The 24,887-nt window shown below is 54.6% G+C and overlaps 1 protein-coding gene across 3 annotated transcripts in view; it reads right to left on the reverse strand.

The window, feature by feature from the left end:
- Positions 1-631: 631 nt before the first annotated feature.
- Positions 632-24,887, reverse strand: part of HHIPL1 (HHIP like 1) — a 76,824-nt gene continuing 52,568 nt past the window's right edge. Inside the window, exons 4-9 of one of the 3 annotated variants that reach the window (XM_030803405.1) lie at positions 22,302-22,630; positions 21,682-21,808; positions 18,581-18,726; positions 13,211-13,292; positions 8,952-9,034; positions 632-6,092 (exon numbers count right to left, since the gene is read on the reverse strand). In XM_030803405.1, coding sequence (XP_030659265.1) covers positions 5,557-6,092; positions 8,952-9,034; positions 13,211-13,292; positions 18,581-18,726; positions 21,682-21,808; positions 22,302-22,630 — 1,303 coding nt within the window. In that variant the 3' untranslated portion in view covers positions 632-5,556. Of the gene's footprint in view, positions 6,093-8,951; positions 9,035-11,017; positions 12,525-13,210; positions 13,293-18,580; positions 18,727-21,681; positions 21,809-22,301; positions 22,631-24,887 lie in introns of those variants that run through there. The other 2 variants (XM_030803407.1, XM_030803406.1) reach the window with 2 other exon arrangements.

Below are 24,887 nucleotides of genomic sequence, written 5' to 3' on the forward strand. Positions count from 1 at the left end.
GCCCTTTTCCTGGGTGGGCAGCCCTGCCAGCCACCAGCAGAAGGCGCTGCCTGGAAGCATGTGGCCAACCACCTGCTCCTTCACTGGAGGGTCTGGAGTAAGCTATCCAAGGTGGCAGCCATTGGCCACATGTGGCTTTCCGGTACTTGACATGTGGCTATCCAATTGAGATGTGCTATGTGTAAGATACACACCAGATTTCATAGATTAATACCAAAAAAGAATGGAAAAAAAGGTCACCAGGCACAGTGGCTCACAACTGTAATCCCAGCACTTTGGGAGGTGGAAGCAATAGATCTTTTGAGAACAGTAGTTCAAGACCAGCCTGGGCAACATAGGGAGACCCCTTCTCTACAAAAAATGAAAAAAAAACAAAAAAACAAAAAAACTGGCCAGGCATGGTGGCATATGCCTGTGGTCTCAGCTACTCAGGAGGCTGAGGTGGAGGGATCACTTGAGCCTGGGAGTTTGAGGCTGCAGTGAACAGTGATGGGACTACTGCACTCCAGCCTGGGTGACAGAGCCAGACCCTGTCTCAAAAAAAAAAAAAAAATTGATATTTATATATGGGTCACCTGTTAAAATGATAATATTTTGAATATGCTGGGTTAAATAAAATATATTATTAAAATTAATTTTACCTGTTTCGCTTTTTTAACATGGCTACAAGCAGATTTTAAATTACCTATTTGGCTCATGTTATGTTTCTGTTGGATGGCACCAGTATGGACAGTCACTATGGCCCCTAGAACGGGAGCATTCGCATTACCCGGGAGCTTCTAGAACTGAAAATTCTCAACCAAGACTGAGTCAAAGACTCGGAGAGACAGGACCCAGCAACCTGTGTTTTAAGCAGCCCTGTAGAACTTGATTCTTCTCAAGCTTGAAACCCACTGGTGTAGACGACACCATACGGGGAGTGGTTTCCCAGCAGGAATTGTTGGGGGAGATGCAGGCATAAGAGGTGGCTCTGAATTGGCTGCCTTTACATGGGTGGCCTGGCAGGGTGGAGGTGCAGTATCCCAGGGAAGGAGAAGGATCCGTCTGGCTCTGGGAGAATGGGCCTTGGTGCAAACCTGCCTCTAAAGCCCTGGGGACCACTTACATAATGCCCTAGGGATCTGTCCCCTCATCTGGAAAACAGGGACAGTGATATTGAGGGTGTCTCATGGAGCTGTTGTCAAGATTAAATGAGCTGACACATCTGAGGTAGCTGGTGTGTAATAAGTGCTCAGTAAAAGCTAGTTCTCAGTGGGGGAGGCATGAGGGGACAGATGCCCCACAAGAAGACTTGAGTTCTACATGTTAGGCTGAAGGAGCTCTTTCTCCTGCTATTGTGAGGGTTTCTTCCCATGTCATTCTGATGCTGGTCCTTCACGTGGCATGCCCCTCCTCTCTCTGTCGTAGACAGTTGGCTGCTGCCAGCATGGAGGCCACCAGCCTCGGATTGAGCTTTCTGTCTAGGAAGCAACCTGGAGTGTACATGCCATGCACATCTGCAATGCTACCTCATTTTTCATCCAATAATCCTGCTGGTGACCTCTATTTTGCAATGAGACTCAGAGAGGCACAGAGCCAGGACTGGAACCTGGTTTCCAGCTTGAACCTCCCAAGCATTTCTAAGGCATAAACATGGGGACCCTAGGCTCACTGTAGGGCCCGGGATGTTGTGACCTCTGGCTGATGCCATGAACTCAGTCCTGGACACTGGGCCACCCTGCAGCATTGACCCTGAGGCTCCAGAACTAAGCTGTGTGGCACTGGGCAGGGCAGCCCCTCTCTGGGAATGTGACCCTGGCTATTGACTAGAGGTTGGATTAGAGGGGGTGAGGGTGAAGGCTGTGCCCCCATCCCCAGAGGCCCTGGAGGACTTTATGGCAAGATCAGAGTCCCTGGGGACGGAGTCGCTTGTGAATGCTCCCTCAGTGGCCAGCTGTAGGTGGTGGAGTGAAAGAAGCACTGGACAGGGAGCCAGCTCCGCCCTTGTCTGAACTTGTGTCCCAGTGGCGTGGGGGTGGCTTTCAATGCCCTTATGGTGGCCCAGCAGGAAGGCCCACAGCAGGGTCCCAGAGCTGGACTACCTGGGCTCAAATTCAAATTTTGGCTGTGTGACATTTGGTAAGTGACAAACACCCTGGAACTCGGCTTCCACATGAGTAAATGTGCATTAATATGAGGATTACATGAGTGAATGGTATGTTAAACTTTCAGAGCAGTGCTTGGCATGTAGTAAGCGCTCAGCAGAGGTCAGCTGTTGTAGAAAGTAAAAGTTTCTCTTCAAAGTTTCCCTTCTTGTTAAAGAATAAATCATAAGTGTTAGAAATAATGGTTTCTTTTAAAGACGAACTTCCTTCAAACCTCCTTGCTTTATGCTAATCACTCTTTGTCAAGCCCTATCCTATGTAACTGTTAGACATGCTCACAGGTACATAGTACATTCTATGTCCTTATACTTTAACAAAGATATCTGTGCTGGATGTGCTCACAGGCATGTCCCGGCTCACAGCCTATGCCCCTTCCTTATTTGGGAATATTATTACTTTTCTAAGTCCTTTCGTAAGCAACTTCCTCTTTTCCTTTATCCTTCCATTACTTTTACCTATTTAGAAAAGTTTTAAACAGCCAATCGGGTTTTAGTTTAGATTGTACAGTCTGGCTTCAGCCAATGGACATAGGACACAGTAGCAGGGACAAACTGCGTAAGGGCTAACAATTGCTTCCCTCCTTTGTTCAGGTGTCCTCTCGCTATTGTTCCATCTGCGATGAGCACCCTTTCCGCAGAAAGTAAAACTGCCTTGCTGAGAGAATTAAATTTATGTTTTAGTGCTATTTCCTCCCAGCACCAGGGAACAAGTATTTACATATGACAGCTGTCCACTCTTATTACTACCTAGGGCAGGGGTCCCCAAACCCTGGGCCACGGACCAGTACTGATGGGTGGCCTATTAGGAACCGGGCCACACAGCAGGAGGTGAGTGGCAGTGGGGCAGGGTAGTGTGGGGAGCGAGCATTCCCACCTGAGCTCTGCCTCCTGTCAGATCAGCAGCGGCATTAGATCCACATAGGAACATGAACCCTACTATGAACTGTGCATGCGAGGGATCTAGGCTGTGAACTCCTTATGAGAATCTAATGCCTGATGATCTGAGGTAGGACATTTCATCCCAAAACCATCCCCCCAACCCCCATCCATGGAAAAATTGTCTTACATGAAACCAGTCCCTGATGCCAAAAAGGTTGGGGACCACTGACCTGGGGACTGTGGAGTCAGTCCCCAGGAGGCAGGCTGCAGCCTAGCCCAGGTCTAGTTTGGGGCCTGAGAGGTGATGAGTTGGAGGCTGGGGAGGAAGAGCACCTGGCCTGGAAGACTCGAGGCCAAAGCCCGAACTGCCCAGAGAAGTATTGGAGGACCTGAGGCTGCACCCAGAGCTCCCTTTGCCAACCCTCCTAATCCATCTCTGAGCAAAACAGCTTCTGGGGCCAGGTGAGCAGGGCCCTGGCTCAGCTGCATTCTTGAGGGCCTCAAGGCTTGCTGCACCTTCCCTGGTCTCCAGTCTCAGCGTGGCCTCATCTGGCAACAGGCCTGGGACACTCAGCCTCCCTGAGCTCACTTCTTCATCTGCACAGTGAGGAATTCGGCTGGGATGGTCATTAATGGCCTGCTATCTCCTAACAGCCCCCGCATCAGAGCTCAGAACTCCCCTGCATCCCAGGAAGATGCCCACTCAACCACCCCTGGGCCACTGGAGGCCCGAGAGGAGCATGAGGCCAGCAGCAGGGCCACCTGCCAGGCAAGAGTAGCCCCCAGGTATCTCCATCAGCTGCTTCCCAGCCAGGTTGGCCCTCCCACACCAGGCAGGAGCCCCAGCACACCCCTCTCTGCAGGCATAGTGGAGCTGGGGAGGGCAGTGGTTAGGGAGCAGGGACTCTAAACTAAGCTGCTGTATTCAAACTTGGCTTCTCCTTTCCCTGGATTGGTGCCCTAAGATATTTAACCTCTGTGTGCCTCAGTTTCCCCTTCTGTAAAGCACAGAGTATGAGGAGTCCAAGACAGTGACCCTAAAGCTTTCTGCTACAGCCCGGGATCCTATACTAGCGGCTAGGAGACGCTGCCAGACTCATGCCTGCCCCAAGGCCTGCCCAGCCACCCCTGGTGCCAGCTCCCAGAACTTGGCACAGCATCACCCCCTCCCCAAAGCCCCCCCCATAGGTTGGGTTTGGGTGCCCCACCCAGACCTCTTCCAACCCCCGACATGGGCCACGTCCTGTCCTCACTGCCTGGTGACTCATCTGCTTACCCACCCCCACCCGTGCTCCCATCCGAGGCTGAGCGCAGTCATACTAAGTGCCCCTCCACAGCCTGGCACAGAGCCAGGGCCAAGCATCCCTGGAGTGAAGGAGCTTCCACCTGTGATGCCAGTGGGAAGCGGGAGGCCTCACCCCTTTCTCCTGGTTCCCACCCCGGCTCCTACACAGGTGCAGGTCAGAGAGGAGGCAGGAAAGTGATGTGTAAACAGCCACGTTGTTGGCATAGCCCTGGGTGAAAAAGCGTCAGTAGTCTCACTGGACCCCCAGCCTGGTCAGCCCCGAGGTAGGGCTGGAGGAATCAGGTCTCCTGGGTTTACACTGAGCAGGGATGGGGATGGAAAGGACAGAGGTGGCCCCAGGGCCCAAACACAGCTTTGAAAGTGGTGGAGGCCCACCTACTCACTGGAGGGCCAGGGTGAAAGCTCTGCCCAGCTAGTGTGGGTGGCTTCTGCCCCAAGAGCAAGAGAGAATCAGGCCTCAGGGTTGGAGGAGGCTGGCGCAATCCCAGGAGCACCCACAAGGGCTGGGTGTGCTGCTGAGTGGCTTCTCCAGCACACGACCTTGGAGGTCATCCAGTCCTCACAGCCATCCTCCTTGAGCAGGTGCTGGCTCCTCCACACAGCCTGCCCCTCCAGTGGGGCCCCAGGCCTGCAGCTCACCCTGCTCCCAACCTCCAGAAGGCTTTCCCTTCCCCACTGGATGCCTTCCGGTTCTCTCCAGCGCCTCTGACTGCCGGGGGGGTTGGGAGGGGGGATGCGGGCACCAGGCCATGCTCTCTGGGCCACATTCCTCAGGCCACCCTCCAGCTGTTCTGGCATCTTCCATTCCAGCTGTGGGCAGGACAAGCCTGGTTCCCCCCACCGCCCTCAGTCTGCAGGCTGTGCCTCTGTTAGCACAGCCAGGGGCCATGTCCGTCCTCGAAGCCTGGCTGTCCTCCCTCCTCAGGGTCCCACAGCCCGGGTGCTGTTCTGCTGGTGTCTGGAATGCTTGGAGGTAAGAAAGGAACTCCTCCGGCCCATGATGGACCATGCACTCCCAGACCCACACCGTCCCCAACACACACTCCTGCCTTGGGTCTGCAGAGGACACACATGCACTGCAGCGCCTCACACATGTCCCCAGGACAGCACACACTCGCACCCCCTTCACCCTAGAACGCGTGTGCACCCGCTGGGCACACACAGGGTGGAGGCAGCCCCTGCCAGGCTCCCCCGCCGGCGGGATGGCCTGGGGGCAGCGGCGTGTTGCCTACAGGTCGGGGTTCTGGTGGCTGCACACGACACCCGCATCCTCGTCGTGCTCGCAGTTGTGGGTGCCCACGCCGTTGTGCTGGCACTCCAGCAGGTTCCGCTCCCAGCCCGCGCAGCGCACATTGTCCAGCAGAATGGGCAGCGAGCCGCCCTGGCCGAACTCGGCGCTCTTGACGGCGCGCACGGCGTAGGCAAACCCCAGCTGGCGACACACAACGGCGGCGCCGTTGATGTTCCAGGAGTCGTCGCACACGGTGCCCCAGCGTCCGCCCACGAACACCTCCACGCGCCCGCTGCCAGAGCTCAGGCCCGCGGGCCGCACCAGGCGCACCTCGCCATCCCGGAACGCCCGGCTCGCCGAGTTCAGCCGCCCCCGCCGCCGCCCGCCGCCCCTCCGGCTCCCTGGCTGCTGGGTGGACCGCGCTGGCCGCGGGGTGGGCGCGGGCGGAGCGGCCGTGGGGCGCCCTCGGCGGGGCGCCCGCGTGGGCGCCCGCGCTGTAGGCCGCGGGGTGCTCCGTGTCTTCGGGATGAACTCTGCGCAGAGGAAGAGTATGCCGTCAGAGGGACCCAGGCGCCCCTGTCCAGCCCTGCTGCCCACCCTGTGCTGCCCTGCAACCTGTGCGGAGAGCGCAGACTCGGGGAAGGATGTCCTGGGTCTGCCCTGCCCTCACACCCAGAAGACGGGATGCCGCCTGGGCTCCCAGTGGTGCTTCCCAGGTCACCCGGACCCAGCAAGATGCCGGCCTGGACTCAGGGGCCAGGGCTTTTTCAGTCATGCAGCAAACACTATCAACTGCTTTGTGCCAGTCCGCTGTTGCTGCGTCTCCCTACCCCAAGCCCCACCTTCCCAGGAGTCCCCAGGTTGGTGGGGGAGCCAGCCCCTGGCACTTCATAACTCAGGAAGGCAATGAAAGGAAGGAGTGTCTGGGAAGGCTTCTAAGAGAAAGTCACCGTTTCATCTTCCAGGCCTCGGTTGTGAGGGTGAGGAAGCTGAGGCCCACAGATGGGTAAAAATTGCTGCGGGTCTATGGTGGCCAGTGGCCAGCAGGCTGGGAACGGGATACACACAGGGATCCCTGGGGTCAGGGTGAATCTCTTTCCTCCTGGTTCCCAAGGTTGGCACCTGTCACGGCGGGTACGATGGGGGAGCTCTGGTTGTGTCTGGGGAACAAGGCAGAGCCCCTATACCCCACCACAGAGCCTGGCTGCAGTCGGTGCTATGGAGCCGAGGCAGATGATTCCCTTTGTCTCTGCAGAATGTGGGGACACGCTTGGCCCAGGTCAGCCACAGGGATAGACCTCAATCTACACTTTGCTGTGCCCAGCTCTACTCCACACAGGTGCAGTGCCAGGCACTGGGCACTGCCATGTGTGACAGCCCAAGACTGTTCAATTACTATGGGGAGGATCCTGGGGCCACCAGGCCAAACCTCTTTAATCCAGCCCCACTTCAGCCAGTCCCACTTTGAAAACCACTGAGAGAGAGATGAGAAAGGGCCTCCCAGCACAAGGCCAAGCACAGGCCAGGGCCCGGAGCACCATGACGTGGGCAAGGTGCTCCCTGTCCCTGCACACTGGCCCCTGGCCCCCACCTCCTGCTCCTCAGGCTGCCTCACTCTCCCACTGTGGCTCTCCTGTTCCCTCCGCCTGCACTGCCACCCCCCTCGGTGCACGCTTCTGAGTGAACCTCCCTCTTGGTGCCAACCCCCTCAGTGCACTCCCCCAGGTGCACCCCCCCTGCAACCTTCCTGGGTGCATCCCCCAACTCTGTGCACCCCCCCTCCATGCCACCCCCTCAGTGCACCCCCCTCCGTGCCACCCCCCTCAGTGCACCACCCCCTCCATGCCACCCCCACAGTGCACCCCCCATCCATGCCACCCCCTTCAGTGCACCCCCTCCAGGTGCACCTCCCCTCAGTGCCATACCCACTCAGTGCCATCCCCCTAGGTGCCACCCCCCTCAGTGCAACCCCCCATTGGTGCACCCTTCCTCTTTTCAGACTCCAGGAACCCCTACCCCCAACCCCAGTCTCCACTGTTCTGGGTGGGTCCTCACGGTACCTGACACACACTTCGATCACAAGGCCTGGGACAGTAAATGACATCTCTGTCTCTCCCAGCCAGAACAGGGCCTGGTCTGACTTCTCACTGTGGCTCCGGCATCCAGCATGGAGCCAGTAACTAACAAAGGTGCCAGAAACTGCTGAATGAGTAAATGAAAAACTCACCAAGCCCTGAAAACAACTGTGGCCAGAACTCACTTCCAAAATCACTGAGCTCAGACCCTTCCCCCTCTACCCCGGGTAGCTCTTCAGCCCAGGTGCCTAGCCTCCCTCGCTTCTTGCCCTCCCCACCCCCATACACACCCAGTCTGCCAATGGGTGGCCTGCTGAGCCCACTTGGCCTGCTGAAATATTTTCCTTGGCTAGCAGAGTCGTTTTTGAATAATTCCATTGGACACGGGCGGATCACGAGGTCAGGAGATCGAGACCATCCTGGCTAACACGGTGAAACCCCGTCTCTACTAAAAATACAAAAAATTAGCCGGGTGTGTTGGCCGGCACCTGTAGTCCCAGCTACTCGGGAGGCTGAGGCAGGAGAATGGCGTGAACCCAGGAGGTGGAGGTTGTGGTGAGCCGAGATCGCGCCACTGCACTCCAGCCTGGGGGACAGAGAAAGACTCCGTCTCAAAAAAAAAAAAAAAAAAAAAAAAGAAAATTCTGAACTAGTCGCCAACACTTTGAATTGGGAGGTTGTACCTAACAGGCTGAGAAGGCGAGGACCGCAGGGTCTCGCCATGTGCTGTATCCCCAGGGCAGCGCACGTGTCCGTGGTGAATGAGTGGATGGGGGGATTTTCTGCTTCTCTGAAGAACTGGAAGACCTGACGACACAGGGTCTTTGTTCCCACCTAACTTGGGCCCAGGGGAACAGCCCCAGCCTGGGGCATCCCCTTCCCCCAGTCCCAGGCCCCATGGGCAGTCATTTGTGGCCCTGCTCTGTCGTCTCTCCTCATCAGGCTTGTCAACAATCTATGAAGGCCCAGCCCACATGCCAGCCCCTCCCACAAACAACTCTTCGGGTCTCCCTTGCTTACACACAGATACATCCTCTTTCTCTGTCCCTCCCAAGAACTCAGAGCGTACCTTGCCTGGCACCAGCTATTTCTCTCTTGGTTTAAGGAATTGTGACCAATCAAGTAAGACCTAGTTTAGTTAAAGTCCCATCCACTTTACCACCATGTCTAATGTGTGCCAGGCACAGTGCTAGGCACAGGGGCTGAAGAGGGGCATCTAGGTCCAGCTGGTAAGACCCACGTCTGGCTGGAAAGGCAGCTGTTGTGGGCTGTGGGATCTCTCCCCCCACCCTCAGTGTCCCACTGGTGGGCACTTACTTTCTTTGGGCACAAAGGGGATGAGGCGGCTTCTGATCTTCACCTGAGCAGGCTGGATCTGACATTTGCCAGGTGGTGCCCGCCTGCCAACGACACACAGGAGGTTATGAGTCTCACCCTGGGAGCCCACCCTGAGGATGCCTTTCCCCTGCAGTGAGGTAGGTATGAACAGCAATGATAGTAACATGTGGCCATTTACCGTGCACCTACTGTGCGGCCTGCAGCATCCCTGCCCACTCCATGCCCCCAGGATTCTAAGAGCTCCAGGGCATAAATCCCCTATAACAGCCCACCGGCTGCACGCTCAGCCTCTGCCGGAATAGCACCAGGGCTGGAGGCTTATTCTTTCCCAAGACACTTCTAATCCAGAGCATGGACTCTGTCCTCAGGGTGTGAACAAATGCCAGTCTCTCTCCTCCCCCAGCCTGCCGTCTGATTCCTGAAATGCAGCCTGATTCCTGCCCGCCACCCTCTCCCACCAGCCCCACAGCCTTTGAGGAGGGTCTCCCCCTGCCCCTCTGGTTCCTGGACTTCTGATGATGCAGAATCTGAGAGATTCCTCTGCCTGGAACCATCTAAAGGACGGGGGCGGCGGGGGTGGTAAGGAAAGCAAGCTTTGCGCCTGGAGGCAGAGCTGAGGGATTTGGGGCCTTGGTGTGTGGGGTTTGAGAGAGCAGGGAGACAAAAGAGTCAGAGAAGGGTTCCAGGGCTAGGAATTGGGTCTCCTTTGACATTTTTGAGGGCACAGTAGGGAATGGAATTCCGTTTTAATTAGTTTTTGGCCGTCGATCTGTGATTCTTTGGGAACGACCCCATTCCAGGACAGACCCATGTGGGCCCACGACTTCAATAGGATTCCAGTGGAAAGGCCAAGGGGTGAAGTAGCCACGTGACATGGAGTGGCCTCCAGACAGGCTTGGCCGAAGAAGGACACAAAAGAGGGACAAGGGTCTTTGTCCCCAGAGGCTGCAGAAACACAACCAGGCACACACACTTCTCAAAGCTGCAGGAAAAGCGAGTTTTTTTCTTGCTCTGACCTCCAGAGAACATCCACACACTTCAGACAGACCCAGTGGGGCTTTTGTTCCTTAAGGAAATTGCATTAAAAGTCTTTGTTATGCAAAAGGGTAGGATATCCACCTCAAAACGCCACAGCGGTTATGTGTGGGTAGTAATAGATGACCTGACCCTACCTCCTCCACTCCCCATTTATTTCATTTTCCAAATGTTCTATAATGGGACCTCTGTGTAATATGTGTGGGTGCAAAGAAACAGTTATTCCAAGACAGGAGAATGAAAGGAGAAGGGTCAGGGCAGGAGGGAGGAATCTAGCCCACTTCTGGCTCCTAACACAAGACCATGAGCAAGAGAACTTAAAGTTTTGTTGGGGTCCCTCTCTATGACATGGGGACAACAAGCCAATAGGGGAACGGTATTGGAAAAACCAAAGATGACGGATCTAAGGCAACATCTGGCATGAATTAGGCACTCACTTGGTATATGTAACATTTCCTCAGAGAAGCATTCTTTTTTGAAAATTGGAAATAACCTAAAATTCCAAGGAATGGGTTATAGTGACTCAGCAGAAAATCACGCAGCCATTAGAAATGGTTTTTTTGAGGGCGATGTTTGCAACATTTAGACAAAATGGGCACAAATGAAGGAAAAAGAACCAAGTCTGCGTGTGATCCAAATACAACCACATAAATCCTGGCGTTGCATAGATAACGATGGACGGGACCTCAGGGAAATGAGAAGGAAGGGATGGAAAGAGGAAGTGATTATGTTTTTTTTGATAAAAAGTCATGTCAATAATTTATGTGTGCTTTTAAAACAAGCAAAAAAAAAAAAGTCAGGTAAACAAGGAAAATGAGAAGCTGACACAAACAGGGGAAAGCTAAGCAGACGCAAGCACTAAAGGCAACACGGGATCCTGGAACAGGAAAAGGGCATTGGGGAACAACTAGAAACATCCTTTGAAAAAGAGTGTGGAGTCTGGGCGTGGTGGCTCACACCTGTAATCCCAGCACTTTGGGAGGCCCAGGTGGGCCGATCACTTGAGGTCAGGAGTTTAAGACCAGCCTAGCCAACATGGCAAAACCCCATCTCTACTAAAAATACAAAAATTAGCTGGGCATGGTAGCAGGCGCCTGTAGTCTCAGCTACTCGGGAGGCTGAGGCAGGAGAATCACTTGAACCCGGGAGGCAGAGGTTGCAATGAGCTGAGATCATGCTGCTGCACTCCAGCCTGGGTGACAGAGCAAGCCTCCATCTCAAAAAAAAAAAAAAAAAAAAAATGTAAAAGAGTGTGGAGTTGTAGCGTTTAATTAATAGTGATGGACTGATGCTAGTTGATTAATTTTGACACATATACCATGGTAATGTGAGGTGTTCATAATAAGGGACACAGGGTAAGGGGCATACAGGAAACACTGTACTTTTTGCAACTCATCTGTAAATCTAAAACTATTCTAAAATGTCTTTTGTTTTGAGATAGGGTCTTGCTCTATTATCCAGGCTGGAGGGCAGTGGTGCGATCATAGCTCACTGTGGCCTCGACCTCCTGAGTTCGAGTGATCCTCTCACCTTAGCATCCCCAGTAGCTGGGACTATAGATGTGTGCCAGCACACCAGACTAATTTTTTAATTTTTTGTTGAGATGGGGTCTTGCTATGTTGACCAAGCTGTTCTTGAATTCCTGGGCTCATGCAACTCTCCAGCTTCAGCCTCCCAAAGTGCTGGGATTACAGGCGTGGGCCACTGAGCCCAGTGTAAAAGATTTTAAGCACAATAAGTGTTTTAGAATTTTTCTTTTTGTAAAATGAATTAATTTTTTTAGAGACAAGGTCTCCCTATGTTGCCCAGGCTGGACTTGAACTCCTCCCATCTGCCTCCCAAGAACATGAAACATGCCAGCTTGTTTCAGGATTTTCCCAAAGCTGGCGTGTCTCAAAGTTTAGGGTAAGTAAACACACTGGGGACTCCTAGGGTCTGCCAAATGTGTGGATTCTTGGAGTGCAACCTCAGGCCTTGTGTTAGAGATAAGTACAAGCTGTGTCCGCACCCAGTGGTGAAGAGGTGTTCAGACTGCTGTGGAAGCCAGCAGAGAAGCGAAAATCTAAGAGCTGAGAAGCAGCTTAGAAAGCTGATCACTCATTTATTCATCGAGCGTTCCTGAGTCTCTGCTCTGTGCCATTCCCAGTACCTGGGCGGCCTCTGCAGAGTGAAGAGACACAGGCTTGGCCCTGAGACTCCCAGAGCAGCTGGGAGACAGTCGTGTAGCCCAGAGATTACAAGTCTGAGTGATGAGAGCTGAGGAAGGGCTGGACAGGGGCCTGGAGGGCAAAGTGGGTTGGGGAAGGTGCTTGAAGAGGGTAAGGTTAAGGCACACAGCCGAGGGGTTAGGGCTCTGGAGCCAGTGGCCTGGGCCCAACCCTGGCTCTGGGTCCCGGGCCCATGATTTTGTATCTTTGTGCTCATTTCCACCACTGTAAAATGAACGGGTGAGACGTCAATGAGCTGCACACGGAAGGAGTTGGGACATGGCCTGGCATGGCGCTTCTGGCCTTACAGCTAGAAGGGAAGCTGGGGAGATGGAGCCGGCGAAGGGAGCCCAGTGTGTTTTCCCCAGTGGAAGACAGACCACAGGAAGAAGGGCAGGCACGGGGCGGAGACACACAAGGATCAGGGTGTCATCTGGGAGGCATCGCAGAGGCAAACTGGGGGCTGGGGTGTGGGGGTGCAGGGGCAGCCCAGGAAATGAGGAATGAGGGGCCTGCCAGACAGGAGGAAGACGCAGGGAGGGCAGGCCAGGCAAGAAAGCCAAGTGAAGCCTCCGCCTTCGGCCCCAGTCACCTCTCCAGCTCCCTCCTATCCTAATAGCCCTGTGCGTTGAGATTCGGACCCGGGTCCAAATCCTGGGTCTGCCCCTTGCCGAATCCTGGGTCTGCCGCTTGCTGAATCCTGGGTCTGCCCCTTGCTGAATCCTGGGTCTGCCCCTTGCCGAATCCTGGGTCTGCCCCTTGCTGAATCCTGGGTCCGCCCCTTGCCAAATCCTGGGTCCGCCCCTTGCCGAATCCTGGGTCTGCCCCTTGCTGGAGGAACGGAGGCAAATCACGTCCCTCTCTGAGCCTCAGGGTTCTTGTCTGAAAATGGGGATTAATACCGCCCACCTGAGGGCGAGGCGGAGGGGACAAGCCAGTGGAGCTAGGAGGCCTGACAGACAGCAGGAGCTCCCTGTCCTGGAGGCTGGGACTCACCTGGATGGGTCAATTATTTTGTAGACAACCCCGCGTGGAGCTGTGGCACTCGGCTCCCCTGTCGACATGAAGTACAGCTCCCCTTTGGACAGAACAAAGTGACTAGTGAGACCCCCACCTGGAATACCGTCCCAGCCAGCCCCGCCTCACCACCCCGCTCCCTGCAGGCTTAGAAATCGACCCCAACCCCAGCTAGCCGTCACGTGAGGCATCCCAGCTCAGTCTAGCTGTCCAGTCCCCAGAAAGAGAAACTGAGGCTGGGTGAGGCGTCGGGTTGTGCCCAAGGGCCTCTGGAGCCTGGTCTCCCAGGTGTCAGGTGCTCTGCCTGGACCCACCCCGGCTCAGACCTCTGCTCTTGCCTTTTCCCAGTGACCCAGCACCACCCCTGTCACCTACCTGGATTTCATGCCCCAGCCCCACACACCTCTGGGCACACATGAGGGGGCTACAGCCCAGCTCCCCAACTGCTTCTGGGAGACCCGCTGGCACATGTGGCTCTCTGAGCCTCAGCTTCCTCATCTCTAAAATGGGCATGCCTCATTGGGCTGTTATAAGGACTAAAGAGCACAGAGTGTGTGCTTAATCAGCATTAGCTAGCTATGATTGCGGCCGTCATCTGGGATTTGGGCCCTGCCAGGTCCTCGAGGCCAGGGTGTCTCTCTGCTGACAGCAAGCACCTCCCAGGAAGGAGCAGAGTACATGGCTGGGAGTGTAGGTCCTAGCCCCTCTGCTTGGCCCCCTGTGATCTCCAGCAGCTGTGTGATGGCCCCATTCTGAGCCTCAACTTCTCCCGTCTCAGAGCTTTGCTGAAAATGTAACCATTGGAGTTCCGAGCCCCTGGTGCTGAGGACTGTCTCAGGGAATGTGGGTTCTCCCTGCTCCTCCCACTCCAATCCTCTCTCCCAACTTCTGCTGCCAGGGGCACCTATGTCCAGAAAATAGGCTGCATTATTCCTTAAAAAGCATCCTGGCTGATCCTCGCTTTCCCTGCACCTTTCAAAGTGACCTTGGCAGCCATGTGTTTAAGACAATTCTCTCTCTTACAGCTGAGAGAAAAGAAAAAAAAAGAGGCTCAGAGAAGTCAAGTGACTTGTCCTAAGTCACACAGCTAGTGAATGGTTAAGCCAGGACCAGAACTCAGGGAAGTCTGCTGCCCCAGCCCCACACCAATATTGGATGCATGGTGGCTGGGAGCCCAGACACAAGCCACACATGGCTCATCCTGAGGGTTCAGCCATGCTAATACCTCTGTCCTTGTAAAAGGATAGCAGAGAGCTCAGCTGGACTGGGGGCAGGGAGGGGGCTTTCCCCATGGAGAAGCTGAGACAGACAACTTGGTAACAGGTTGGAGGAAAGCATATCCCTGGGGACAGGTGCAGTCAGGGAGGGCTGCATGGGGGTGGGGTCTGAGAAGCAAGGCACAGGAAACTTGGGAAGTGCAAAGGGAAGGCACTTGAGGGGTAACTTGTGTAACCGGGGTAGACCCAGCTGTGATGGGGCTGGGGGATGAGGAGAGCAGTACGCTGAATGGTCAGTGGCCCCCAACCCCCAACCCAGGGGCACCAGCCCCACTGGGGAGGTCGGGGGAGGAACTGTAGGCACACATGGTGATGATGTAGGCTGCAGCATTGGGGGTCCCCGGGTGGAATGTCCCTGCTGGGAAGTCCATGGGCACAGCCCTAAATTGGCCACACAGCCTTGGACCATCCACTCCCCTCTGGGCCTCTTTCTGGAGTGAGCCAGCAGCAGCAGCCCTGGCTCCTCTGTTCCAACCCCTTGAGGAACTCCCTGGTTCATCTGGCCAAACAACCTTAAGGCCCCACTCTGGGAGGTGTCCAGGGGCCAGGCTGGGCATGGTGCCCCTCCTCCATAACCAGGCATTCATAGTGAGCCACAGTTTCCCCATTGGTAAAATGACAAGGCTGGACCAGGCAGACTGCAAGGCCCCTTCCAGCCGTGATATGCTGGGAGCTGTAGCCCCCAACCCTCTGCACACACAGGGAGCCCCCGAGGGTGCTGCCAAGCCCGCCCAGGGCTGCTGTTGAGACTCAGAAAACAATGCTCCAAAATGAAGGCCTCAGAAGCTGCCTCCAAAGCAAAAGTTTTTCTCTGACCTTCTCCTGTCCTCCCGTCTCTCAGTCCTATTCTCCCCCTAGGTGCCATAGAAACTAGAACCTCTCTTTCCCATGGCAGATCATAGAAACCAGCACACATTTCCCCCAAAGCCAGTCATAGAACCTAAAAATATTACTGTAACGCTCCCCCCACCTTTCTGTGTAAAACTGGCCATAAAGAAATTATCTGAGTTCAGGCATGGTGGCTGACGCCTGGAATCCCAGCACTTTGGAAGGCCGAGGCGGGCAGATCACTTGAGGTCAGCAGTTTGAGAACAGCCTGGTCAACATGACGAAACCCCATCTCTACTAAAAATACAAAAATTAGCCAGGCATGGTGGTGCGCACCTATAGTCCTAGCTACTCGGGAGGCTGAGGCATGAGAATCGCTTGAACCCAGGAGGCAGAGGTTGCAGTGAGCCGAGATCACACCACTGCACTCCAGCCTGGGCGACAGAGCGAGACCCTGTCTCAAAACAAACAAACAAACAAAAATCCCACAAAAACAACAACAACAATAACAACAAAAAAAGAAATTATCTGGGTCAGATATGGTGGCTCATGCCTGTAATCCGAGCACTTTGGGAGGCCAAGGCAGGGGATCACTTGAGCCCAGGAGTTCCACACCTGCCTAGGCAACACAGCAAGACCCAATCTCTACAAACTATTTAAAAAATAGCCAGGCATAGCTGCATGTGCCTGTAGTCCCAGCTACTTGGGAGGCTGAGGCAGAAGGATTGCCCAGGAGTTTGAGGCTGCAGTAAGCCATGATGGCGCCACCACATTCCTGCCTGGATGACAGAGCAAGACTCTACCTCTAAAATAAAAAAGGAAGAGGTGATCTGACCTGTTTGACCCATTTGCAGGTCATAAGACCCCCATTCCAGAGAGAGCCCCATACCCAGAAGGAAGGACTGCATGCGCAGAGAGGCCAAGAAGAATCTAGACACACAGGCTGTGCTGGCCCTCCCCACTCAATCAGCGTAAGGTCAGGCCCTTTTTGTCCAATCACATTTCTACAGAGCTGTCCATACTCCATTGCACCTGAGCATAAAAATGGACAATTTCAGCCGGGCGCGGTGGCTCACACCTGTAACCCCAGCACTTTGGGGTCACCTGAGGTCAGGGGTTCGAGACCAGGCTAGAAACCCCGTCTCTACTAAAAAAATACAAAAATTAGCCGGGTGTGGCGGCGCGTACCAGTAATCCCAGCTATTCTGGGGGCTGAGGTATGAGAATCGCTTGAACCCAGGAGGTGGAGGTTGCAGGCTGCAGTGAGCTGAGATTGCACCACTCCACTACAGCCTGGGCAACAAGAGCGAAGCTCCGTCTCGAAAAAAAAAAAAAAGAAAAAATGGACAATTTCCCCTGTATCTTTGGGTCTTCATTCCAACGGCTCCTGTGTCATGTCATTGTGACAGGATGCATTTGTGTGCCTTTTCTCCCAGGAATCTGCCCCTTGTCAGTGGTTTTCCATGAACTTTCAGAGGGCAAAGGGGATGTTTTCCCTTGGTGGGACACTGAGCCACCTTCCTGGTCTCTGTGGTGTGGACTGTCCCTAGAGCACACTGGGCCAGCAGAGGTACTTGTTTTGTAAATTGCAAGTGTTGGAACAATTAGAGAAGCAGAAGCGGGAGCCGAGAGCAGGGGGAAGGTTTGTTCGCGTTGGACCCCAGGGCTCCGGGCTCTGTGCTGTCCAGAGGCCGCTGCCAGAGCTGTCCCTGGGCCGCCAGTCTCACTGGTGCCTCCTCCTGGTGTTCCACACTCGGGTGTCACTCAGAGGGCTGAGGAACAGCCTTTTGGGAACTGTACCTTCCTTCCAGGCCCTGCCTCTGTGGGGGAGGGGCACCGCTGCTTCTAAAACACATTAACCCCCTACTGACCAAAAGAAAGGGCTTTCAAGGGCTCAGAGGGCTTAGGAATGGCTGTGGGGGCTGGGGGCTGCCTTTTGGGAAATTCAGATTCTGACGGTTCAACAAAGGTTTCCCAGACTCAGCCCTGGGGGCTCTAGGCACTGAGCCGGGCAGGGGACACCCCTCCAAAGGCCCCTGGGCAGGCGTTGCCTAGCAACTCCATAAGCATCCATTAGCGCCCACTGGGGGCCCCTGGGCTTTTGTCCAGGAACAATCCCAGGGCCGAGGACAAAAGCAGGAGGCTGGAGCAGGATCCAGTCTCCAGGCCCCTCTTCCTCTCCCCTCCCACTCTGTCCCTTGCATTGACAAGTGCCTAGATTCAGGACCCACTAAGCGGCAAGAAGGCTGTGTCCACCCGCTTTGAAATAATTATGTGGTTTCATTTAATGGCCCAAATCCATTTGCCATCAGGAACTCCAGGCCAGGGGAGGTCTCTGGGGAGGCTCTCTTCCACCACCTGCCTGCATTTCCACCATTCCAGATCCTTCCTGGCCGGCTAACCGGCATGGACGCTTACCCATGTTATTAGACTAGAGCTCATGGCAACCTTACCCAGGGTGAGGTGGAGGTAAGAGGAAGAAAGGGGCCACTACTTCCATTTTCCACAGGAACAAACAGGAGCATAGAGAGGTGAAGATGCCTGAGGAGGTGTCAGACGCATGTGAACCAGAGCAACTCCATCTTAAATAAGAGCTGGGTAAAATAAGGCTGAAACCTACTGGGTTGCATTCCCAGACAGTTAAGGCATTCTGTCACAGGATGAGATAGGAGGCTGGCACAAAATACAGACCTTGCTGATAAAACAGTTTGCAGTAAAGAAGCCAGCTAAAACCCACCACAACCAAGATGGCCACGAGAGTGACCTCTGGTCATCCTCACTGCTACACTCCCACCAGCGCCATGACAGTTTACAAATGCCATGGCAACGTCAAGAAGTTACCCTGTATGGTCTGAAAAGGGGAGGCATGAATAATCCACCCCTTGTTTAGCGTATCATCAAGAAATAACCATAAAAGTGGGTAACCAGCAGCCCTTGGGACTGCTGTGTCTGTGGAGTAGCCGTTCTTCTATTCCTTTACTTTCACTTTAGTCTATGGACTTGCCCCGAATTCTTTCTTATGTGAGATCCAAGAACCCTCTCTTGGGCTCTGGATCGGGACACCCCTTTTCCGTAACAGAGGCACATGCAAGGTCTGGAGCCCAGGGAACATCTTCCTCCCAGGTGGGAACTAATTTCAGGCCTGTGTGGTCCTTCTCCCACATCAGAGACCAGAAGGACCACAGGGTGGAAGACCAGTCCCAGGCAAGAGCAACCAGCAAGGAGAGGTCTCAAGAGCACTCACCGGCCTCGTCCTCCCCGAAGGAGATGATGTATGGGTAGTAGTTGTTGATGAGGCCTGGGAACTCACAGGTCTGGCCGTGGCCCATGCAGATCTCACTGTACTGCCACTGGCCTGTCCCTGGGTTCTCTTGGAGGGACATCAGACGCCTGCAAAGGAAGATGAGCTGTGAGGCCATGCCTGGCATGGCACCCAGGGGAACCTATGCACCAATCCATCCATCCATCCATCCATATATCCACCCACCCACCCACCCACCCATCCATCCACCATCCATCCATCCATCCATCCATCCACCCACCCACCCACCCACCCATCCACCCACCCACCCATCCACCCATCCATCCACCCATCCATCCACCCACCCACCCATCCATCCATCCATCCACCCACCCATCCATCCATCCATCCACCCATCCATCCACCCACCCATCCATCCATCCATCCATCCATCCATCCACCCACCCATCCATCCACCCATCCACCCATCCATCCACCCACCCACCCATCCATCCATCCATCCACCCACCCACCCATCCATCCATCCATCCACCCACCCACCCACCCACCCATCCACCCACCCATCCATCCATCCATCCATCCATCCATCCATCCATCCATTCCTCCCTCCCTCCTTCCACCATCCATCTACCAATCCACTCACCCACTGATCCATGCAAGGACCATACACAATTCGCAGAGCCCAGTGCAGAATGAGCATGCAGGGCCACTTGTTCAAAATATATTAAGAATTCAAGATGGTGATCACAGAGCATGAGATCAAGTGTGAACCTTTCTGAGCACGGGGCCCTGTGTGACTGCACATGTGGTACGTCCATGAAGCTGTCATTGTGTGCAATCTTCACCAAGCACCTACCAGATACCCACAGGAATGAATGAGAACAGCCTGGTTACTGCCCACTGAATACAATCCAGCCCACTGGATCCTACAGAGGGCACAGTGCTTTCAAGAGCTCACTGGTTTCAGAACCTGCCAAGCGCTAGAGCTTCAACATCTTTGGAATATGCTAACCTTGCTGCTTACTCCCATCGCTGCTTGTCAATCACCTAATGATACTTCTAGGCCCCGCTTAGAGACGTCCCCTCCTCTGTGAAGACCTCCCTGAAGGCCCCCATGCTGGGCTCCCCCACAGTGTGCACAGGCTCTCTGGGGTTGCAGTGCGGTGGACTGAATGGGTCTGTCTCCCTGGCTCGGGTACCAGGGGTCCTCTTTATCTCTGTCATCCTGGTTCTTGCCTGACCCAGCAGAGGGGCTGGGAAAATACTGGCAAAATTAGTTGAATTTCTGTGGCCAGGAGACTTGGGCCCTCCTGGGAAGGACAGAAGGGAGAAAGGAGAATCAGGGGTAAAAACAGAGGCTTCATCTACACCCATTTTCCAGATGGGAAAGCTGGGTTGCAGGGGAAGGGGCGGATCTGGGAGAGGAATCCAACTTCCAAGGGCCCAAGTCAGGTATCTCTCTCAGCTCCAGGCTGCAGACTGGACACAAAATCAGAATTCTCCCACCAGCTTCAGGCATCTTCATGTCTTTATTCCCTCCCCTTGGGAACCCTATTCAGCCGCTGTCAGAGGAGGTTGCATGGAAATAATTAAGAAACACCAGGCTGGGCACCGTGCCTTGTGCCTGTAATCCCAGCACTTTGGGAGGCCGAAGCAGGAGGATTGCTTGAGTCCAGCAGTTCAAGATTAGCTTGGGCAATAGAGCAAAACCCCATCTCTACAAAAAATGCAAAAATTAACCAGGCGTGGTGGCACATGCCTATAATCCCAACTACTCAGGAGGCTGAGGTGGGAGGATTGCTTGAGCCTGGGAGGTGGAGGCTGCAGTGAGCTGAGACTGTGCCACTGCATTCCAGCCTGGGGGACAAAATGAGACCCTGTCTCAAAAAAAAAAAAAAAAAAAAATCACCATATATTAAGCATGTACCCCTCCCTTTCCTTCCTTCTTTCCTTCCTTCCTTCCCTTCCTTCCTTTCCTTCCTTCTTTCCTTCCTCCCTTCCTTCCTTTCCTTCCTTCCTTCTTTCCTTCCTTCCTTCCTTCCTCTTTCTTTCTTTCTTTCTTTCTTTCTTTCTTTCTTTCTTTCTTTCTTTCTTTCTTCCTTTCCACACTAGATTCTAAGTGCTATTCATGTATTAACTGATTCGGTCCTTAAAACCACCCTAGGGGGCAAGTACTATGATCATCTCCATTTTGCAGATGAGGTAGCTGAAGATAAGGAAAGGTGAAGTAACTGGCTCAAGGTCACCGGGCCAGTAAGTGAGCCAGGGTTCAGACCAAGCCGTCTTAGCCTGCCCTTGGGCCTCTTTCGTTCTCAGCTTTCTCCTCTGTACAATGGGACAACAAGGTGGTCATGAGGCTCCATCAGCAACCTTGGGGACAGGGCCTGACTCACAGGAGGGTTGTGATGTAGGTTTCCCTCCCCCATCAAACCTATTTGGGATGTGATTCATCCTCCTCCCACACCAGGGTCTCAGTGGGTGACACTGCTGCCCTAGAGCACGGGGGCAGGGCAGCAAGGCTCCAAGGCCACAAGAGCCCCACCTCCTCCTCTCCCCATTAGGAGGCCCGTGGGCAGCCACTGTTCTCTTGGGTCATAGTTTCTTAACCTTTGCAAGCTCCCTGCAGTCCTGGCTGGGGTGGGGTGGGGAAGGGCTCCAGGACCCCATCAGCTGTTGCAGTGACAAGCTGTGGCTTCCCCAGGAGCAGGGTGGCCCTGAGTGTCCAGGAAATTGTTTATATTCTGCCCTCCTGCCCATGAGAACTGCTGTCAGGCCCAGAGCCCATGGTTCTCAGAAGGGAGAGGAAGACCACAGTCCCGCACTTAAGCAAACCTCCAGTCTTTAATGCCAGGAGTTGTGTGTCTATCACAGAGGTACTGAGGCCTGCAGCAAAGGCTCATGATACACCTCAGGAGAAAAGGGGGTGGATGCGGGTGTCGGGCCCACACCTGAGGGCCCCTGTCAGAGCAGCGAGGCACATGTGCAGGAACGGGCGCACACATACACCACTCCCTTTTACCAAAGAGCCAGTCCCAAGGAGCCAGTGGCAGCAGCCAGGGGCTCGAGGGCACTAGGTCACTTACCCGCTCATGAAATCCCCAAAAATGTAGAGGCCGTTCAGGTTGGGGTACTCGCAGCCCCGGTACACGTAGCCCCCTGTGACCGACTTGCCAATCGTGTGCGGGTAGGCGAAAATCGGCAGCAAGTCATCTGCGGGGTGGGAGGGCGAGAAGCTGCGGTGAGCCCGCGGGGGGCAGGTTCATCTGCCAGGAAAATTCCGGAGGGATTCCGCGGGGGCGAGGCGGCCACCGAGGGAGGGGCGTGCCCACAGCAGGGCTGGCGTGGTGGAAAGCGTGTCTGCAGGGGTGCCAGGTGGGGATGGGGCGAGGAGGAACTCAAGAGCGCTGCTGGGAGGCCTCCAAGGCGCAGGGAGGCTCCGGGTGGAGACGAGGGCAGCCACCGAGGGAGGCTTTGGCTCACAGCCCGTGGAGTTGGGGTGGGGGCAGGTCCAGGGTCAGGGGGTGCCTGGGGTGCGGGTGGTCCCCGAGTGAGGCCCTGCCGCACAGCCCATAGAGTGGGGCCGGGGACAGACCCAGGGTCCGGGATCTCCTGGGCGCGGTCTCCGAGGGAGGCCCTGGGGCACAGCGGGTGGGGTGGGGTGGGGTGGATTCGGGGCCGGGGTCCCCGGGGCGCGGGCACTCACTGAGGGAGGAGTTGGCGCACAGGCTGCGGTCGTAGCACTCGAACCCTTCGCGCGCGCGCCACCCATAGTTGCCGCCGCGCTCCACCAGGTCCACCTCCTCGAACTTGTTCTGGCCCACGTCGCCACAGAAGAGGCGCCCGCGGCCAGCGCCCGAGGAGAGGTCGCCACGGTCGAAGGAGCAGCGCCACATGTTGCGCACGCCCAGGGCGTAGACCTCGGGATGCGCCGCGGGGTCGCCCACGAACGGGTTGTCGGGCGGGATGCCGTAGGGAAGGCCGCGCTCCTTACGGTCCACGTCGATGCGCAGCACCTTGCCCAGCAGCGCCGACCTGCGGGCGGGGTGGGAGAGGGCGCGGCTCGGGGTCGTCCTGAGCCAGGGCGCACGGGCTCCGCGAGGCAGGTGCGGGGGCGCCGGCTGACCGCTGAGCCAGGTGCACGGTGAGCCTAGGGTGTGGGGCCAAAGACCCTGGGATGCTGTCCGCCTTAACTACTTACAACCGGGTAACCATTCCTTCACTCAACATGAATCCCCTACCTTCCTGTGCGCCAGGCCTGTCCCATGCGTTGGACACGACACATCATCTATTTCGTTTTGTCCTCACAACAGTCGTTTTGGTAGGTGGGTCCTAGTATGATCCCCACTTTACAGATGTGGCAGCGGAGCTCAGAAAGGTCAAATAACTTTGCCCAGTTGCCGCACCGCTGGGATCCAGCCCAGACAGCCTGGGCCCAGAAACTCAAGCTCTTTACCACACACTCTGTGGAATCTGGGTGTCCTCAACTGTAATAGTAGAGTGGTCCCGCTCAGACCACTCAGTCCTCCCGGACTGTGGTATAGGGTGAAAATTCCACTAGAAAAATGACTTGTATTTACAGTTTTCTTCTGTAGGTGACCATTAAGTGTCTGCAGAGTCAGTGAATGAAGGATTGCAATCAAAGCCAAATGCACCAGACTGTGGGTTGGTGGGGGGAGGGGGAGAGAGCAGAGGGGTGCAGCCCTAAGCTCCAAGCAGCTAAGGAGGATAGCTCATGACAAAAGTGACGCGTGATGGGAAAAATCTGCAATGTGCTTAAAGATAGTGCCGAGAACATACCCTTCTCATCTGTGATTTTTGATGCACCGACTTAATGCATCAGTTTCCCTTGCGGTTAGCATTTTGGTGTCCTCCCTCTGGGTTGCTTTTCAAGGCAGGGTTTGTGAAGCTGTATTCCATCATCCTCACATAGCATTAGCACCCACACCCTTCCCTTATCAGTAGGGACAGCAAACAAGTATCCTCTTTCACGGTGGTGAAATGCTCCCACCCAATATATGCCTTGCGATCAAGCCCCTGTTGCTGGCCTTCTACTTTCCCCCGTAAATTCCTCTCATACACTCCAGCCTGCTGAACACCATCCAGATCACACCCCTGAACCCACGCATCACATGCCAGGATTCGATATCTAAGTGGGCACAACTCGTAGCAGCAAAATAATGTTTTTAAGTTCTGTCCAATTATCCACTAATCCTTAATTTGTGTTTTCTCAACTTCATCTCTAAACACATTCCAAACGTGAGAAAGCTGGGATGATGCTTACACTGTCACATATGAAAGGACAACTCACAAATTGTGAGCACTTTAATTACTGTAATCAACATCATACTTGCTATTTTTACTTCCTGGGCTGAGGAAGGTTTTATCATTTTGGTTAAGGGAATGGGGGAGGCTGGCTTGAGACTCCTGGACATCCTGTTTACACTCCCAAGACTGTGTGTGTATGTGTGTGAATGTATGTATGTATGTATGTAGATGTGTATGTGTGTGTATGTATGTATGTGTGTATATGTGTGTGTACATGTGGATGTATGTGGACGTGTGTGGATGTGTGTGTATATGTGTGTGTATTGTGTGTATGTGGTATGTGTGTATGTGAATGTGTGTGTTTGTGTGTGCTCATATGTGTATATGTGTGTGCTGTGTATATGTAGCATGTGCATGTGTGTATGTGTGTTTGTGTGTGTATGTGTGTATGTATGTGTGTACGTGTGTATATGCATATTTGTGTATGTGTGTGTGTGTGTAATGGAATGAAATCTTGAGCTCATTTGCTCAAGCCAGAAAGTGGGTAAAAGAGCAAGACTACACATTAACATCTGGGTCTTCCTGCGGGACCCTGGGACAGGAGCCCCACGTGCTGTTGCCACCCTGCTCCAGCCAGCTCACACTTGCCATTCGGCCTGGGGAGCATCCCTTCCCTTCTTCCAGCAGGGCTCTGGCAGGGCGAGGCTGACCTTAGAGAAAATCCCATCTGCCCTGAGGCTCGCTAATGTCACTTCTCAGGCGCCTGTGCCCAGAGGGTCTTGTGTCAGGCCCTGGGCAGCCAAGATTGCCTTTACTCCTTGTGACAAGCTGCCTGCAGAGTGGACTTTTACCCCCTCTAACTGATGAGGGCAAGTGACGTGCCTAGGCTGCCCAGCTAGCTGCAGGCTGAGCTGGGACGCAGAACCTTTTCTCCTGCCCTACAATGCCTGGCCGAGGAAGGAACTCGCCCTCTGGAAGAGTATCAGAAGCCCAGGGGTACGTAGACCAACCCACCAGCCAAACA

The sequence above is a fragment of the Nomascus leucogenys genome, chromosome 22a (assembly GCF_006542625.1).
Source record: "Nomascus leucogenys isolate Asia chromosome 22a, Asia_NLE_v1, whole genome shotgun sequence".
Lineage (NCBI taxonomy): Eukaryota > Metazoa > Chordata > Mammalia > Primates > Hylobatidae > Nomascus > Nomascus leucogenys.